This window comes from Dromaius novaehollandiae, chromosome 3 (assembly GCF_036370855.1).
Source record: "Dromaius novaehollandiae isolate bDroNov1 chromosome 3, bDroNov1.hap1, whole genome shotgun sequence".
Taxonomy (NCBI): Eukaryota; Metazoa; Chordata; class Aves; order Casuariiformes; family Dromaiidae; genus Dromaius; species Dromaius novaehollandiae.
In genome coordinates this window covers 72,145,032-72,163,396 of record NC_088100.1, presented here as the reverse complement: position 1 = coordinate 72,163,396, position 18,365 = coordinate 72,145,032, and the positions used below count along the sequence as shown (strand labels likewise).

Below are 18,365 nucleotides of genomic sequence, written 5' to 3'. Positions count from 1 at the left end.
AAAACAGAGACTTGACATAGTAACATATCATTACTTCCTCTTTAGAAGAGGCAGTACGGTGCTACTAGAATATGGACAGATATGTAAATGACACACTTGACTACACTGAAGTGGTTATTTCAGTAGAGTGCACTTTGGCAGGATCAGAGAGACCAGATCCTGGGATTACTGGAATTTTCATCTTTTTGTTACTGGCATCAGTTGTAAAAAGAAAATTAGTGGAATTGGTGATCTGTAGGCATGTGTTCCTTGAAGTATTGGTAGTTCTTGGCAGCCTCCACCTCTGACCCATAGTTGGAGTCTGTGTTGGTGAGAACTGATGATATGAGGAAATATGTCACTCAACCTTAAAGGATTCTTTTGCTACTAGGAAAACGTGCTCTCTTTTTATAGTCCTTAAGCTTTGGGTATAGAAGGTCTCTGCAGGGTGTTGTTTCAGGACCTCATACGACAGAGAGTAAAATCCCTGCATTTAATCCTTTCAGGGAGCTGTCCAAATTTTCTTACAGGCTCTTGGATCCTCTTTAGTATGTCATGACTATCAAGGTCGCCCTCCCTATCATTGAGGTCAAAATGAAAGCTGCCATGGTCACCTTGTATTTTCTCTGCTTTGTGAGTTGTTGAAAGGCAAAAAGTTGACAATGTTCCAGCTTCTGGCAGGGGCTCAGAACTTCTTTTAATTCACTTAGCATTTTACTTAATCTGTGGTAATAGTGGTTTCTTTTGAAAAGTGTAAGCTCTGTCCAAAGACAGGAAACTCCAAGCAACTACTTGTGCTGAACAGAGGAACATGTTCATGAGCCTCCATGCATTTTCTTCTCGTCCAATTGCTGAGACTTCTGCACCCACTGGGTATGAATTTATGGATGATTTATCTTCATTTACTACTTTCGTTCATAAATAACTCCAGAAAGGACTCTGTCTAAAGCCTAACTTGCTATGAACTTCCTGGTGACTTGCTCTAAATATTGTGGATACCATATTCACATCTTCCTCCTTCACAACTTGGCCAAAGGTTTGGTCTCTCTTGTGACATAGAGTCACTAGTTGAGGACTTTCATTTTAATTTTATTTTCCTTTCAGTTCTGTGATAACTGGGGTATCAGATTTATTGGAAGGCACCAAGCTGAGAGCTGAGATCTTTGGAAATACTGCTGGCCATTTTTCAAAGGAATCTGTAGTTTCAGAGTTCAGAGGTTTGCAGATTCAGAATTAGGCTCATTTCTTTTTGCCTGGTTCAATTCCAGCCTCATTTTTGACGACAGGATTGCCGTAAGAGTTGCTAGAGGTTACAGTTATTTTAGGCATCTTTGGGTCTAGATTGATTATTTTTTTAAATAGTCTCTTCCATTCAGTTCTTTTGAGAATACTCAGAGAGTGACTGGCTGCCATTTGTACAGGTACTGACATTTGTCTCACTCATGAGTAACTGCTAACACTGTTACTTGATAATCTTGTATTCTTGAGTTCTGAACAGTATAATTAGATTTGCCCTATTGAGTTTGATATTTTGTCACCCCGTAGTGGTCCTGGAGTCAACCTCCTGTGAGGGTCTGCAAGCAACAGACTTACTGTGAGAATTAGGACATGTTACAAGTGAGCGGATTAGTATGGTTTTCTGCCTTTTTTACTTTATTTATGTTTTAATAGCAAGTACTTAGGACAGTGCAATACCTTTATTTTTCAATTCAAGTTCAGGTGTCATTCTTGCCTAGATCATCTAGACAAAGTCGGGGGAAAGTTTGTACGTCTCAGCCTTCAGAATGGCTGCTTTCATATAGGAAATATTTTTGTTTTACAGTAGATCAAGTGGGCAGCTGAAGCAGTTTAACTTGGATGAAATGGTTTGCTGTTTCCATATTTGACTGACAGTCATTTTCAGTCCTGTTACTAGTCTTGTTCGGTCACAGCAGACCATTTGTCCTATGGCAGTATGAGGACAAATATTCTGAAACAGTGCTTTGGTCCAGTCTAGTTTTCAGAGTTAGGAGTGAATCTGACGACTGTAGCAGGAGAGGCCTCAAGATAAATTTCAGGCTTTGAGAAATCTAGTCATGCACTGTGGCTCTTATTCAGCCACATGGTGAGGAGTTACCACCTTGCTAAATCACATGGCATCACACATCTAGGATGTTCTTCATGCTAAATTATCCATGCAGATTTTCCAAAGATAGATTTGTATTGTATTTCTAAATGGCTGGTGTCTTTGGAAAGTAAGATGCTCCTCTGCTGTAGTGGGGGAGTCTGTCCAATGTACACAAAGGGGTGCTGTTCTGTGTCCCTCTTCCCTCCAGCTTAGTTATCACTGATTCACTGCATTTGGAATGGGGGAATCACCTTGGTGCTGATGGTCCCAAAAAGCAGCAAAGGCAGCCTATCAGCCTTATAGAACTTAAGGCACAGTGAACAGGAACTGTTTCATCCCCTTGAAGTTCATCTTATCGAAGTAAAGATGTGCAATGCAGCCAGGAGTTATCAGAGCAGAGATAGATTTCCTTTTGTTTAAAATAGTCCTATGTATTTAAGAATTTAGTACTGAAAATAATTTTATCTCAGTGATATATGTCCCATATACCCTCCATGCTGATGACCGGGTCGTTGTCGTGTCCTCTCAGACCATGAATAGAAAACCAGGGTTATTTTCCTGAAAGCTGTCTTGCATTACTCAATAGGTACTGACATTAAAATAGTTTAGTTTTGCTGACCTTTGCTTTCAAGCAGGGCTCACACATACACACGTGCGCTCGCGCGCTCTCTCTCTCTGATATATTGAAAAATACAAAATATTTCTTTTCACTGTCAGAGTGACCAGTGTGATTGTCTTTTTACTGAGCCTGAGGTTTGTGACCTATGTAAAACCAAGGAGACATTAATCTCAACAGTTTTGCTTGGTTAATGTGTATTGTGTTTTGTTTCTAAAACTAAACAGTGAGGAGTCCAAGGTTTCTGCCTTCTCTTAGGCTCATTTCAAACTTACCTTGTTCCTTTTGAAGAAGCAAGTTGATGAATAGCTCTCATTAGAGTATACCTGTTTTGTTTGGAAGGAAAGGGACTGTGAGATTTGAACAGTGAAATAAACCATATTCTTTGCCTCTTGTTTGTACAGCTCTTTTTCATCTTGAAACGTCAACTGCAATTAAATTAGGATGATGTCTAGGCCTGAGTTTGGAGCGTGGTGGTGAGAGACATCTGTGGTAGGGTGCGTCTTGGTTCTCCACCAAAGCTCAAGCTGCATCAGTAGCCCTCTGAATAACTTAACTACTCCTGATCTCTTGCTAGGAGCCATCTGGGGCTTTAGCCACAGGTCTGACCTGGCTATCAGTGTTAGCCCAGCAATTGTTGTCTGCAGGAAGGATGGTAAGACCCTTCTGCAAGCAAAGGCAAGTTGTGTGGTGATTAGTGTGGAACTGTCTAATGCTTGAATGTAGGTGTGGACTTCCATTCCAACAGAGACAGAGAGGTTATTTACCAGTAGTGTAGTTACAGATGTGTAGTCCATGTGAAAACTTCCTTCAGTCTTTCCTCATCTTTAGAGTCTTCTGATATGTGCCCTTGAGATTTAATGCTTTAGACTAATGATTTGTGTGGTGTGAGTTACATTTGTGTTATATTTAGCAGTGGTTTTGCAAGGGAAAGCTTGTTTTCAAAGACGGCAATGCGGGGAAGTCACCTGCATTAGAATGGTAGGGTCCAGGTATCTTTTCTGGATGGCCCGCATGTCGCAAAGAACTTCCATTGTAAATTCATGCTTTCTGGTTTCAGGTGCCTCAGTAGTATTTCATATATTTTATAAGCATATGTATTCATGTGTATAAGTATGAGGGTTTTTGTGTTAAATTTATTTCATAATTTACTTTTTTTAACTGATTTTGTCATGTTATTACAGCTCAGTGGGTGAGAATTTTAATTTAAATTTGAGCATAGCCTTTTATTTACCTATAGATATGACAGATCAACTGTTTTCTCCACTCCTTTTGAAAAGGTTAAAAAAGTGTTTTCTTGCAGTGGGAGATGGAAGAATGGGATATGCAGAAGAAGCTCCCTATGATGCGATTCATGTAGGAGCTGCAGCACCAGTTGTGCCCCAAGCAGTAAGCCTTTATGTTTTGTGTGTATGATTCTGTAAACTTTTTGCTGTAAAGAATATATTTTTTTATATAAATGTATAAACAGTTAATTAAAATACTTGACAGACTTGCACAGCTGGAGTGTCATTAGGTAAGATGATGTTAGTGTATGGTGGTTTTTTTGTTTCTATTGTAATTGGGCTTCCCACTGGTTTGTGAGACTTGCATGAGCTAGTTACTTTCCTGGAGATGAATATATTTTAAAATGGCCTGTTCATTATCTGTACTATCACAATGAACTTGAGTATTTGTTTAAGTTTTTTTATCAACACTGAATTATGAAATTTTAATCTTTGTTTCACACTTTCCAAGGTATTGGGCCTGTTCAGAAAGCAACATACTCAGCTAGAAAGACAGAACGCCATACGTTCGTAGCTTTCAAAGTGAATACAATGCAGTTTTTCCTAGAGAGGTTGAAGAGTAACTAGGGACTTCAGAGTATGCACAACTGAAGTAAATTACCATTCTTACAAATAAGCTTTTTTTCTATGCCTTTCCTCAAGGAAGTGGGAGAGAAAAATTTAAATACTATGATATATGGCATGATCTTAAATAGCTTGATGTGCTAAGCATCAATGAAATTTCTTTTTAATGTAAATTTTAGTGAGGGATACTGAGTGACTGTGGAGGTTTGAGTTGTTCTAGGTAGGCTATACGTTTCCAGATGTTGGCTGTTGAGTGGGTTTTTTGTTCTGTTTGGTTTTTTTAGTGGGATGTTTTCAGCAAAGTGTTGACAAATGGCAATTGAAGTGGTTATTTAAAGCATATTGGAGAATGAAACACTTCTTAATGATGATTTTTATTAGAGACAGAGGTTGGGGTGTTTTTCTGGTGTGTGTTTTCCCTATCCCCCATGGCTTCTGGAAAATACTGAATTTTCATTGAGGCTACTATAGTTAACCTCCTCCTTTAATTTCAAAATAAAAAAAATAAAACAGTTTCCAAGTAGTTCTTTCATATATTCTGTTAATTGTCACTTATGCTAATCATATTCAGATATTTGAGACTAGTTTCATAAAATGCTATTGCATCCACAGAATGGAAGAGGGGCTGTTGGGTAATGAGTCTATGACTTAAAATTTTTCCAGAAAGATAGATAAGCAAAGTGTCACGAATCTCAAGTCTTTGGGAATTATATGAAATTATTGTAAATTTTTCTGTAATACCAATTATTGTACCATGTTGTTGTGATGCTGTTGTTTTCAGTGCATATTTTTATTTTTTTAAATTGAAGTAGTAATGTCCTGCATAGTAGTAGGTAGATAAAATGTGGTAAAGCTATTCACTTAATACAATGAACTTTATATCCAGTTTTTCTGCAGTGGCTGGTTACACTAATTTCTGTGTTGTGTTCTAGCTTATAGATCAGTTAAAACCTGGCGGAAGATTGATATTACCAGTTGGTCCTGCAGGGGGAAACCAGATGCTCGAACAGTACGACAAACTAGAAGATGGCAGTGTCAAAATGAAGCCTCTGATGGGAGTGATATATGTGCCTTTAACAGATAAAGAGAAGCAGTGGTCCAGGTGGAAGTGATTTTCTGTTCCACTTACTTCTTCCACACACACACAAGGTGAAAGGGTGTGAATTTTAAGCAGATAGACTGCAAGGCCTGCCTTTGCTGCTGTCATTGCTTTCTGCTCTTCCATACCATGAAAAGTGACTCAGTCTGCATTCCTACATCACCAAAAGGAGGTTATGCTAAGTTTAAGTTAAATTAAAAGCAGAAGAAAAATATTGCATGGGTTGCACTTTGTCTCTTTTGGACTCATGTTTTCTGTAGTCTTTTGTTGTGTTGAAGTTTCTCATTCATTGTTTGAGCACAATATTTCTAAATTTAAACTTCCCTTTGCTGAACTCTTTAAACTAGCTTGCCCAACAATTACGGTTAAGTATAAAATACTCCTTCAGAATAAATATTGTCTTGTCCTGTAAGTTCACGCTAATTGAGAGCTCACTTTGTATACATATTTTTTTTAATTTTACAAGTGAAGAAAAATCTTTCTAAGATCCTAATGGGGTAATATATGTAATCTCCCACGTAATTCTGCCTAGGCCTCCAGGTAGCAAAATACGGAGAAGTTAATTCCCGTAAAGAATAGATGCTGTTGAGTAGTGCTCAGAAGATTTTTCTCAGACATGTTATAAAAGTCTGTCACCCCTCTCTGGTGGAGAGGGACATACTTGTGTTCTCCAGCATAGCAAACTCTAAAGGCCCTCTTAGAGGTAGTAAACCTTCCAATTTGCTGAACTGAATGGCCAATAACATAGACATAACACAGCTGTCAGCTTAAACCATACTAGGCATTAGTATGCAAATGAACAAAGCAGCAGCCCAGTTTTGCTTCCTGGATAAAAAACACTTGTGAGTCTATTAACTGCATTGATGAAGTGTGTGCATGTGTACTGAGCTCTGAAAATAACTTTCAAGCTTTAAAACTCTTAAATTTTGATTCCCTTCCCCCCTCTCCCCCATATTCTGAAGTGTAGCTTGTGGTTTGTCTACTTCAACACTTAAGTTATCAAAATGTACATAAAAAGTACAAATAAAGCAGTCTGGATTACTGCTTGCAACTGAAACCTCACTTCAGTGTTTGGATTACTGTGTAGCTGCCATGTACAAATTACTTTTAGAACAACTTTAATGAGTTGCTGCTTAATTCAAAGCTTGTGAAGCATGCTGTCTATTCAGATGTTTCATGTTTGTTATGCAAATTAATACTTTATCCTAGCACATTGCCAGTATTCCCTCAGTGTGGTTCTGCTGGGCTTCCTGCGTCTGTGTAAGGCTTTGGAAGTCTCGCTTTGTGGTCGGTTTCCTCCTCTGGCAAACCTGAGGGACGTCATTCAGATTTGGATTCCACTCTCTGCTTACTTCAAAAACAGGAATGTTATTTCTGAGCATTTCCTTTTTCCAGAGAGGTTTTATACATTTTTTCTTTTTTTGTATTTCCACCTGTTCTGTTTACAGTTGCAATCTTTTTTTAAACAGCAACACATGTTTTTATAAATAGTGTTTATTGAAGGGTTTCTGGAAGGTGCGTGATTATCCTCCTCTAGTAGTTAGAGTGGTGTTGTGTGTTTAGAAGTAGGATTGTGAGGTCTTTGCATCTCTTTTCCATGGAATTTTTTACTCCATTTTCTCTACCAGCTCAGGAAGAAATAATAGATTGTCTTTGGGCCTTCCTCTCCAGTTTGGCCTTTTAGTTTATTCTTCTTTGAGATGGTTCCTGAATTATTTATTTATTTAGCAGTAAGAATATATATTGGTGCTACCAGAGAATGTGAGTGAAGACTATAAACAGCAAGAAGGGATACTTGGTTCACTACAGTGCCATAGAGGTTTTTTTTTCTTCCTATACGCATTGAAATTTGCTTCAGACTTGGGAATCTCTGTTAAGGACAGCTCTGAAATGTTACAGTTCTTGTAACATTTGTTTGTTTTTTAGTTATCTTCTTGTGATGTGAAGAAGATTCCCATTCCCTTTTCAAGGATAACTGCCAATGTGTTCTGGACCTTACAGGAAGTAGTCACCTGTCTCTTTTGTGGCTTTTCTTTATTGGTGAGCCCAAAGGGTATAGGCAGCCAGCTGCTGCTGAGGAAATTGCTAATTATGAATCAGCATTTGCTGTCCATGCTAGAGTGAAAGGTAAAAGAGGTATTTCTTCTGCACTTCTTAGATTTCAGTTCCAAAATTGTTGAAGGTCTGTGAGTGGATGTCAATTAGCGACTCCTCTGAAAGAGCATATTCAGGATTTTTCGTTCTGTAATAAAGAGCTGTGGTATATGAGACACTCTAGTTGCTGTAAATGCAAAATTAATTGGATTTCAGTAGCTGGATGTGAACAGTCTTCTTTTTAGAGTAGCTCAAGAACCCTGTGTGCTTAGCTTGTCTTCCTCCTAGTTAACAGGATGTTATGTGACTTGTTCCTGATGTAGGTAACTGTTTCATCATGTTAAGAATCAGTATTCCTTCACAAAACAGTCTAAAATTGTTAGGCCAGCATTTTCCTAGGCTATCAGACCTTCCAATTTGCAAGAAGGAAGCTGCTTTAATTTTTGTTTGGCCATGCATATGTTGGAGTAGTTAGTACTATCCCATATTAGGACTACAAGGTGCTTTTTATAAAGAAGCACAACAGTGTATGTATGAGACTGTTACCAGCCAGTACTAGGAGCTAGAAAAATTGTTAGTCATCCTCTTGTGGCTTTTTTTCCTGCCTAGGACAGGTTAAATACCATCTCCCAGACTCTTAAAGCCTTTCAGACAACCAAGTGAAAAGAACTACTTTCAAATTAATTATTCACAGGCAACATGAAAACACAATCTGACCCAGTAAATGGAATAAGATACAGAATTATAACTTTAAGGTAGCTTTAAACAAATTCTTTTCTCTTGCTTTACCTCTAATACTAGGTTTATTAAATGAGATTTAATCTCCAAGTGGTACCTGAGGTTAAACTTACCTTCAGACACTTTGCATCATTCTTGTAGGTGTAGAGGTGGAACATCTTGTAGAGCAAAAAAAAAATTGAACTGGATGAAAGGATCTCAAACTGGGTTTTGATTAAGTGATGTTGTGGTGATAGTCTTACACTGTGAATATTTTTGTATTTCTTTAAATTTAGTGAATTTTTCTGCATTTCGTTCAGTTGCAGTAGTATGGTTATACTCCAAATAGGAATGGGAGTCTTCTCAAATGTGGCTCTGTAGGACATTTGAAAGTAGACTGTACACAGGGACCCTGTCTCTGGAGTGTGGCACAAAGGAAAGACATCAATTTGTGTACCACTGATGCAGTAGTTTACACATTTATGTGTTTACACAGTTATGCAGGTAAGGGTGTTTATTCTTTCACATAAAACATCCCAATTATTAATTCTTTTTCTTACTGAGAGGCAGGCAGGAGGTAAGACCTCTCCTGCTTCACAGTTGAGAACACAGCTTATTGGCTGCTAATATCTCTCTGATTTTAGTTTTCTGTGCAACTTCATTTATTAAGAACTTAAATGGAGAGGCAACTTAGAAAATAGTGATGTAAGAAATGCTTGGTAATGAGTCTCTATTGTAAGCTTGTCTTTATTTCCAAACAAAAACTGTTTAAAGAAACTAACATATTACATTTTGATTGACTTCAAATATTGCATTAGTATAAATGATTTATAAATGTCTTCCTGACTTCATATTTGTTGATCAACTACAAAATCATAGTGACAGTAAGGTGTTGTGTGTGGTTTGTGGTTTTTTTTGTTTTGTTTTGTTTTTTTTTTTTTTCCTTCCCTCTCAGCAAAAACTACAGTGAATAGATTAGGGATGTTACTATATCCCACTTATCTTCACATGCAACATGATTAAACACCCTTTTGAAAAATGCATTTATCAGTGAATATTTTAACATGTTTCTGCTTAGAAAATCGTATTAATGCTTCAAAGGCCTCTAGTGAGCTAGTTGTCCAATTTCAGTTGAAATTAGCAGGAATTTTGTGTCCAGAATTCCTTAGACTATGTAGAATAAATATTAACCTTAAAGTTTTTAGTTTATTTTGGCAGAAAGAATCTCTGCAAGAAGTACTTTGGGTTAAATGTAAAATTGATATCATACAAGTATGCATGTGATGTAACTTGTGTAGCAGGTTGCAGAGAAAATTCATCTCTTTTTTTTTTTTTTTTTTTTTTGTCTTTTGAACTTTCTCAAACTGATGATTGATCATAATAAATATTTCGTAACAGCACCTTACCAGATGAAAGTGCTTCAGGTATAAATACTGGGTCTATTTTTATTTACCTTTTAAAATTTTGAAGGGAGAAATAATTGGCTACTGAAACACTGGTTGGGAAAATGCTGCAAATATAAAGGGTAGCTGAATCCTAGGAGTTAGAAATGCAGTATCAGTAATGATAGCATATTTCCATAAATAATATATCAAAAAGGGAAAGTCAAGTGTTGCCTAATGACAAGAAAACTGAAGTGGATCAAAAAGTGCAAATTACATATGTATATATACTGTTGAAATATTTAATTTGAATACTTTCCACCAAGAAGATAGAGACAGATCATATTTGTATAAAAGAAATTTCATGACTTACCTCTGTTGTAGATTTCTTATCTTATTGTTATTTGTGTTCTTTTTAAATAATGAACAGTGACATATCCCTGAAATGAGACCTGTCAGATTTTCTGAGATTCTCTTTCTTGATTTTCTGTTGTATGCTCCCAATAAAAAATGTGGGATGCTCTTGGTATATATGTTCTCTACTAATAAGCCAAACTATATTATTATTATTATTATTATTATAGAATAGCAATTTTGAGCTAATGACTTTAGAAATGTGATTTGAATTGGGCTTAATAAAGCTGCCTTGATGCCTGAATTGACAATATTAGACGAGTGATTCTCTTGCTAGAATTCCAAGGTAGTGAGAAGGACTATTGTGATGACTTAAACCTAAATATATATGTATTGCTTACTGAGCAGGAGCTAGTAAGCAGATTGCAAAGAGTGCATGTATGAAGGTGGAGGGAAATTACCTGTGTTGTCCAAGAATCATAGCCAATAGTCCTCGCCAGAAAAGGGGAGAAAAATACAAGTTGTTAGATCTTTCCAATGGTTCTAGACAACAGCAGCATATTCTAACAAGGAAATGGCAGTCTCTCTTTGAGTCTGCTTGTAAGTTCTGTAGCAGCATAAATCTTTTAACACTGGAAGGATAGGTTAGTATCCTGTTATAACAGTAGGGCTATTCTTGAAACCTGATAAATTTCATAGCTTGGCAGCTTCTGATCTGTATGACTGCAGTCAAGATCAACTGATTCTATATTGCAGTGTATAGTTGAGTCTGCAAACTGTTTACATTAGGTAGCAGGCAGAGTACTGCTATCTATCTGATTATCTAAGACTTTTTTTAACTTTCAAATATAGGTAATCCAATAGTGCACACATGAGATCGGTTTCTCATTATAGTAGAAATAAATACTGCAGAATTTTGTGGCATATATTATGGATTGTTATGGGCTGGCATGCTTCTGTTAGATTCAACAGCTAATGAAGACTGAGGGAAAAATCCCTTGATGGAAGCTGATCCCCTTAATACAGTAAATGTTTGGATAAGCAGAATATGAAAAAATCATTATTTTGACAGTGACTTCTGAGCTAAGTTATGCTCGAATTTAAAGGAACATTATTCATTTTGTCAGAAATAGCTTAATTAACACAAAACACCAACAATTAAAATGTTGACATAATATCTATTACTCATTTGAATTCTAAGAGCAAAAATTATTTTGCAAAAGAAAAATATTTCAAATATGTTTAGCGCAATAGCAGCATTTTGCAAAAACCTTGTCAAATTTAGTGGATGGGTAAAATTGTCTTGTTTATCGGTTTCAGAGCAAGCGTGGAGTTTTTCATATGCTTAGAAATTTTTGAGCATGTAGATTGGGTTTAAAGGATTAAGAACTGTTTGTCACAGTAAAAGGCCAGTCTCTTATAAAGCTGTGAGAATGTTTTTAAATTGATATGATAGGATTCAGGATGAAAATCACGTCAGCAAGTAAGCATATGAGGCTAAACAGCAATAACAGTAGTCATTATTTACATATACTTTCCATTCTGTAAATGTTAACTGGTGATGCAGCTCCTGGAGGCATTAAAGATGAATGAAGTACTTGTCCTAAGTTCACCTGCACTGCATTTTAAACCTAGTATCAGATGTTGGTTTATTTTCATCTGTTTGAAGTAAACAAGCAACTCCTCTGTGAAACAGGCAAATATGGAGAACTTTCAAACATTTGGCTATAAACAGATTTTTCTTTAACCCTGCCAAGATTTATTTTTCTCCCTTTTGCTGTTTTCTGCTTTCTCAAATTACTGGAACACTCTGAAGCTTTATTTAGTTTTAGTTCTTCATTATTAGAAGGCAGTGCAAAGTGCAAAGAATGCAAATATTTATCACAAATCTTAAGGTTCACATCCCAGCTGTATTAGACAGAAGACTAGTAATTTAAGCACTAGTTTCAACAGCCCTTTCAGTTTTTCTTTTAAATGCTTTGCATGCTGTCATTCCATGCTATATGACTCGTGAAAGATAATATCTTTGTAACTTTAAAGCTTTTGCTTGTGTGCATGTAGCACTTAGTTTGCATGATAGGTGGAAATACTGTTGTGTATTAGGCCAGCAATCACATTAGTGAAGTTTTTCTTGATTAAAGCAGTGTTTGCTTTCACTAATGAGGATGATGAATCTACTAAAAGAAAAATTGCAGCGAGCTCATTGTCAGTTTATGGAATGTTTGTGCCTTGGAAAGAAAGCAAATGCTTTGATTTGAATTTTCCAACAGTCATAGTAATGGAATGGTGCACAGCTTTCATATTTGATGGACAATATGTACTAAAATTAATGTTTTAGAAATATTTAAATAAATCACTAATGCATCATAATTTCACTGTTGGAATATGGGTTCTCTGTTTCGGTGTGTTTTAAATGTCCTGTAGGAACAAAAGCCTGCATTTTCTAGAGTCCTCATAGTGATTTAGAGATACTTTTTGATGTACCCTTTTTCTCCTATGTAAATCTTTGTTTTAAAGAACCCTCTGCTCTCCTTGCCTTAGCATATTTCTGACTTAGCATACAGTTCCTTCATGAGCTAATAGAGTTACTCTGGGAAGTAAAATGGATGGTACAAGCTGTAAACTGCTGATGCGAGATTGTTCCTAGCTTTCCTGAGAGACCGCAGCTGAAGTTAAACTTGCCATTTTGGTAGCTCTTGAGAATGCTTTTTGCCAATACTCTGTTTAGTAAGTTGGCCCAGTTTCTTGCCAGCACATACGCAACAGAGTTTGGATAACAGGTAGCCATTTAACTATTTTAAGCTACTGTGTTTTGGGAGGTAGGGGATGTTCATTGAAGCAGATGATCCAGGCAGGGTAAGACAGAGGAAGGACCCGTATTTCACAATATGTCACACAATAGTATGAGATGTTATGGGATTGCTGTTGCCTTTCCTTTTTGCTGAAATGCTTGAAGAGATTTCTGAAATTTTGCTGCTGTGTTTGAGCATTACATGTATTCTGATTCAATATAAAAAATGTTCAGGTGTGAATTCCTAGGGAAGAAGAATCATAATTGCATGTGTTTTCTTTCTGCAGGGATGAATTGTAAAAGCTACATCATCTTGACCCAAACATAGTGTTAGAGTGGACTGCTCATCTCCAGTTCTAAAAGCTTTTTGAAAACCAACAGCATTGCAGCTTGTTTTGGACTTTGTTATACTGTTGTTATCAGCATGGAAAAGCGTGGTGTTTGTTTTATTTTTTTTCTTTTCTTTTTTTTTTAATTGCTCAAGGCAAATCTGATAAAGAAATGGTGGAGAGTTTTATGTGGGCACTGTTTCATTTAACATGCCTTTATTTTACTTTAATCTGTTCAAAGAAATGAATTTCTGCAAAACTGCAGATAAAGACCTATAGCTTGTGAACGCTAATTTTGATGGGGGTACTTGAACACTCAAGTCTCAGCTCCTCTGTCCCTTGGTAAAACTGCTTCTGTGCACCTTACGACACTACGTAAGTAATACCAGGTTTTCTGTGTCCGATGTCTGCTAGATGCTACTAAAAGGAGATGAACTTCCTTTTTAAAGCTTTTTGACATGGTGTCATAGACTAGCATGTAGTATATACAATCAGCTGCTTTATTACCTTAAAACCAGGCATTTGTATATATTAAAGACATCAGAGGTGGCCGCTCTTATTAAACTCTGCTGTTCAAGTTGGATATAATGATCATGGTTTTCCCTTTTCCGTCTAAAACAATTAACGGAGTCTCAAAACTCTGTATTGTTTTATAGCTCACTGTTGATACGATACGTGTGGATTTAACTCCATAAATATAAGCTATGTCCCAGTCACTGAACAGTTTTTGCAGTGCTGCTTTGCCAAATAAAGTTAAAAGCAAGAAGGGGGTTGTGTGTTTGTTGTGTGGAGGATTAGGATCACTATGTGGTAGACTACAGTGACACAGATCTCTGGATTCCAATAAAATGAACTTCTAGATTAATTTTAAATGCAAGGTGCTTTTGACAAAACTATCTACTCTATTAACTTTCCCATTTTTCAACCAGGAAAAGTTCTGGTATAGCTTTTAGAAGATGAATTCAACTTGTTATACAAGGAAAACTTGATAGGTACTGAACGAATAACAAATCCTGAGCACTTAAATACAGATAGAGATGTAATTGTTCAATTTTCAAAGTTGGAATGGTGTAAACTTTTTTCTGCCCCAAGTTTTGTGGTTTGCTGCTGTAAGATGACAACAGGAAAACAAAGTAAGAGAGTAAATTGAGCTGCTTTGGGAAAGGGAGGAAGTGTGGTGTTCTTGCTCAGCTCTGAGTAACCAGAGTAAACTGCATGTTATTATATATATATATATATTTTTTTTTTTTTTTTAAGATTAAAAAGGATTATCAAGTAAAATAACCTGCATAAAAGCAACCCGTAGTGACCACTGCAAAATGTATCTGACTGCTTATGGCAGAACAGCAACATTTTTGTGATAGGATTAATAACTGACAACATAAAGGTAGAAGTCAAAGGCCTTTGAACATGACAGAAGAACATTTTAAATAACCTTGCTTTTGAAGGTCAGTCCCATCGTATTCCTGTGTAAAAGCTATGTATCACTTTATTTAGATGTTTTGAAAAATAATATGCCACCTTCTGATCTGACTGCAGCCTGGGAGCACGTACACAAAGATCAATCTTATAAAGGAAATGATATGTGTTCTAGAAAACACAATTCAGAAAAACCCACTTGCCTTTGGCAAACTTTTACTAACCCACAATCGACTGTGAATCTAGTTCTTGGTGTTGAAGTGAAATATCTTAAATGATGCATGCTAATGTTCAACCTTTTGGTCGCTGTTATCATTCAATTTGAGTTCACCTTTATTTACATCTTCTCACTAATTTAATCAGTTAAATGAAAGATAAGCTCAACTGTATCCAAATTCTTGTCTTTGGACACAGTGTAACAAACTAGCCTAACTCAAAGAGGTGATAAAGCTGAGACCTGGCAACAATTTCTTTAGAGAGCGAACCACTTCAGGAAGTGGAAGACTTCAGGGACCAAGGCTGTTGGGCTTAGTATGCCCATTGCACACAAGGGGTTGATGATGGTCGAGTTACTGAGACAGAAAGGAGTATCAAGGAGTAGCATTTAGGAACTGAAAAATGAAGACCCCTCCATGACGGATCAATGGTTCTGAAGTAAAAGCTTCTTGGAGAAGAGGACAAGTTGAAATGCAGATTTGAAGAGCTTGAATAAATGCTGTATGAACTGTCTGAATTGCTACTTTGCCAAATAAAACAAATTGAGAGGAAGCTGTATTTATGTGTCTGGATTGTTTTTGTTTTTGTTTTTTTTGCCTTCACATAACTTCACATGTCCCAAAAGAAAGCAATCATTTATAAAAATACTGCTTTACTAAATGATCACAAATAGGTATCCATGTTTAGTTAATTGTAGTGCAGCAGATACCAAGCCTAGTAATACCATCTGGAGTATGGTGGGGTTTTATGTCACTGTTTGGAGTTTCTTTTAAGTCACACCAATGTGTTTAGGGAACAAGCTGTGTGAGCCTTTTGAGTTCCAGACCTGTATGCAGTGTGTTCCTGCTGTAAATTGTTGATTACAGCTAGCTGAGAGTGTTTGGTCTGCCAGCTGCTATGATTAAAAGTTTCTCCCTTTATAGGAGGTGCAGTGGTGTTTCATTAGATTTTAATGATCACTAATCCAGAACAACTTGGGAGAACAGTTTGGCTGACCCAGTGCTAGACACACATCCGGTTGTTTCCAGGGATCAGACAGTAGAAAGCCTCCAGAGTTTGAGCGGAAGAGCCAACAGCATGTGCATCTTGAAATCCAGAGTCATGAGTGCTGGGCAGAGAAGAGTGATTTGGTGTAGTGTATGGATGTTTGCTGTTTGTTTAGGTATTAGGAATTCCTTGTTTATTTACTACTTCCACTCAAATTAGTCAACCAACTTGAAGAGAATAGAGACCATTACTTGATTTATTTGAAGAGAAACTAATGCACAGAGGGTGTGCATCAGGCCACCCTGTGGTCACCTGGATGATTCCTGCAATTTCTTTGAAGTCAGCAAGTTTGAAATGGACAATAACGCTGGGGGGCTCTGAACAACAGGCACCAGAGCATCCAGCTGGCAGCGGTTCTCGCAATATGTGCAGTTTTTGTGACAGGCTGGCAAGTTCCAGGGTTTTAAGAGTGTGGAGCTGCGGTGGAATTAACCACTGGCATAAAGAAGCACATTAGGATGTCCTGAGGAAAACTCTGAACTGATTCTGTCATTCTGCCACAGAGGAGGGTGGAAACCCCTTGTTACAGCAGAGTGGTGTTTTGTTCCTTTTTACTCATTAATGGGCCCTAGGAGAATCTTCTGCTGCATTTGATTTAAACATGACTCACAGAAAGAGGATGTGATTGCAGTTCCCACTTTATTTTGACATGATGCAAAGGATGAGAGAGTAACTTAAAACTAAGCTCAAGATTTGTATATATGCATGTCTGGTTGAATTTAGCTCCTTTTTGAGGCAGGACATACTATAATGCAATTAGGTTCATACTACTTACCTCTGCAGAACCCTGTTTCTTCATCCCAAGTGATGTGGAAGAGGCAGTCTGGTGAAGTGAGTAGGAGTGGTCCTGGCTCAGAAAAAAGATACAGTGAGGTCATGGAAGTCTATAGTGCAGAACAAAAAAGGGACCAAAAGAAGGAAGGGAAGTGTTGCCTGAGAGACAGGAAGCATGCAGAGGGATACTGGAGCTAGTAACTGCTGAAACGCGTATGGCAGAGCTTAAGCTGCCTGAAAACTTCAGGAGGGAAAAATTAAAGAAAATGCTGTGTCTCATTACTCCAAAATTAAAACTTGAATGATTTCATCCTCTGCCTTTTTACCAAACCTCTGCTTTAGCAAAAACTTGTTATTTTTATAAAGACTGCTGACAGAGTTTCTCTGTGACCTTACTTTGATCATTTCTTTGTAGTACCACCCTTTTCACCATGTGCTTCTGAGGAACTGACCTGTTACATATTCTTGAAAATGTTCCCTGAAGTTATTGAGAAGCTGAAGTCCTATTTTCAGTCATGATTAGGCATATGTTTGCACCTTATGTTTCTTTATTGTGTATAGGTGAAGTGTCTTGTTTACCATGTTTTGCCACATTCTTTTTTGCTCTAATGGAGAAAGAGCATTTGAGGTTAATCAATAAATTCTGTTTCAGGTGTCTGGTGGACTAAGAGGACACCCTTAAAGGCCTCTGGTTATGGAAACAACTGATTCAGAGCATCTGTTTAGGCTAAGACTCTGACTAGAGCTCTGGGGAAGCCTGTCTCCTCTGGTTGTAGAGGCAGCATAAGGAAAGTAGTCTCTTGTGCATAAAATTAGCCTTTGGGTATACTTTCCCCATAGTGTCTATTTTCCATTGTTCTGCCTTCTTTCAAGTTCTTTCCAGTCCTGCACCCATTCAAGATTCCTGCTCTCTTTACATCTATGTTGTTCAGTCATCTGATTTCAAGTTAAACATCTCAAATGTCTCTTCTGTGCATCAGGAGCTGGCAGGTGTGAAGAAACTATGTTAAAATGTCTTGCTTTGTCCTGATCAAAACAGGATTATAAATTCCTGTTGGCTTAGAAGCTGATGACATGCTTACGAGCTCTGATCCACAATTCTTCACAGTACTGAATCTTTCTGTCTTATTTATTCAGTTTCTCAGCCTGTTCAAAATACTCTATCACTGACTTATGAGTGATTTATAGCTGTCAGCCATGAGCCTTACAAATGCAAAATTAGAATTCTAACAGGTATTTTTAAAAACTTCTCTGAACTGACTTTTTGTGGTGATTTAGTTCTTCTAGACTTTTCATTTGTTTCACACTGAATTTCAGTGTAGATGTTCAGCAAATGTTTCTGTTGCATTACAAATGTTTTATTTGTAGCCTTGTTTTCTCACTTTCTGACCTGTTTTAAGTCATACTAGTTGGAAAAAAACCCAGCAAAAATACTTCTACACATTTTTCCCTAAACATTCCCTGTTTACAGCACATTTCCCTTTTCTCACTCTGGTCAAGCTGATTCTTCATGGGCTCTTTTCTTTCATACTAATCATCATGTGTTTATTGCCTCTGCCCAGTTCTTATGTCTGTCAGCTCCCTCTGCGGC

The 18,365-nt window shown here is 37.2% G+C and overlaps 2 protein-coding genes across 4 annotated transcripts in view; one reads left to right on the top strand and one right to left on the bottom strand.

Annotated features, from left to right (window-relative positions):
* The window catches only part of PCMT1 (protein-L-isoaspartate (D-aspartate) O-methyltransferase), a 37,694-nt gene extending 22,183 nt beyond the window's left edge, over positions 1-15,511 (top strand). Inside the window, exons 6-8 of one of the 2 annotated variants that reach the window (XM_026111284.2) lie at positions 4,006-4,091; positions 5,485-5,654; positions 13,277-15,511. In XM_026111284.2, the coding sequence (XP_025967069.2) occupies positions 4,006-4,091; positions 5,485-5,654; positions 13,277-13,289 (269 nt within the window). In that variant the 3' untranslated portion in view covers positions 13,290-15,511. Of the gene's footprint in view, positions 1-4,005; positions 4,092-5,484; positions 5,702-13,276 lie in introns of both variants that reach the window. The other variant, XM_026111285.2, reaches the window with a different exon arrangement.
* Positions 1-18,365, bottom strand: part of LRP11 (LDL receptor related protein 11) — a 46,197-nt gene that overhangs the window by 2,471 nt on the left and 25,361 nt on the right. The window contains exons 7-8 of one of the 2 annotated variants that reach the window (XM_064509165.1): positions 16,776-16,847; positions 8,404-8,641 (exon numbers count right to left, since the gene is read on the bottom strand). In XM_064509165.1, the coding sequence (XP_064365235.1) occupies positions 8,613-8,641; positions 16,776-16,847 (101 nt within the window). In that variant the 3' untranslated portion in view covers positions 8,404-8,612. Of the gene's footprint in view, positions 1-8,403; positions 8,642-16,775; positions 16,848-18,365 lie in introns of those variants that run through there. The other variant, XM_064509163.1, reaches the window with a different exon arrangement.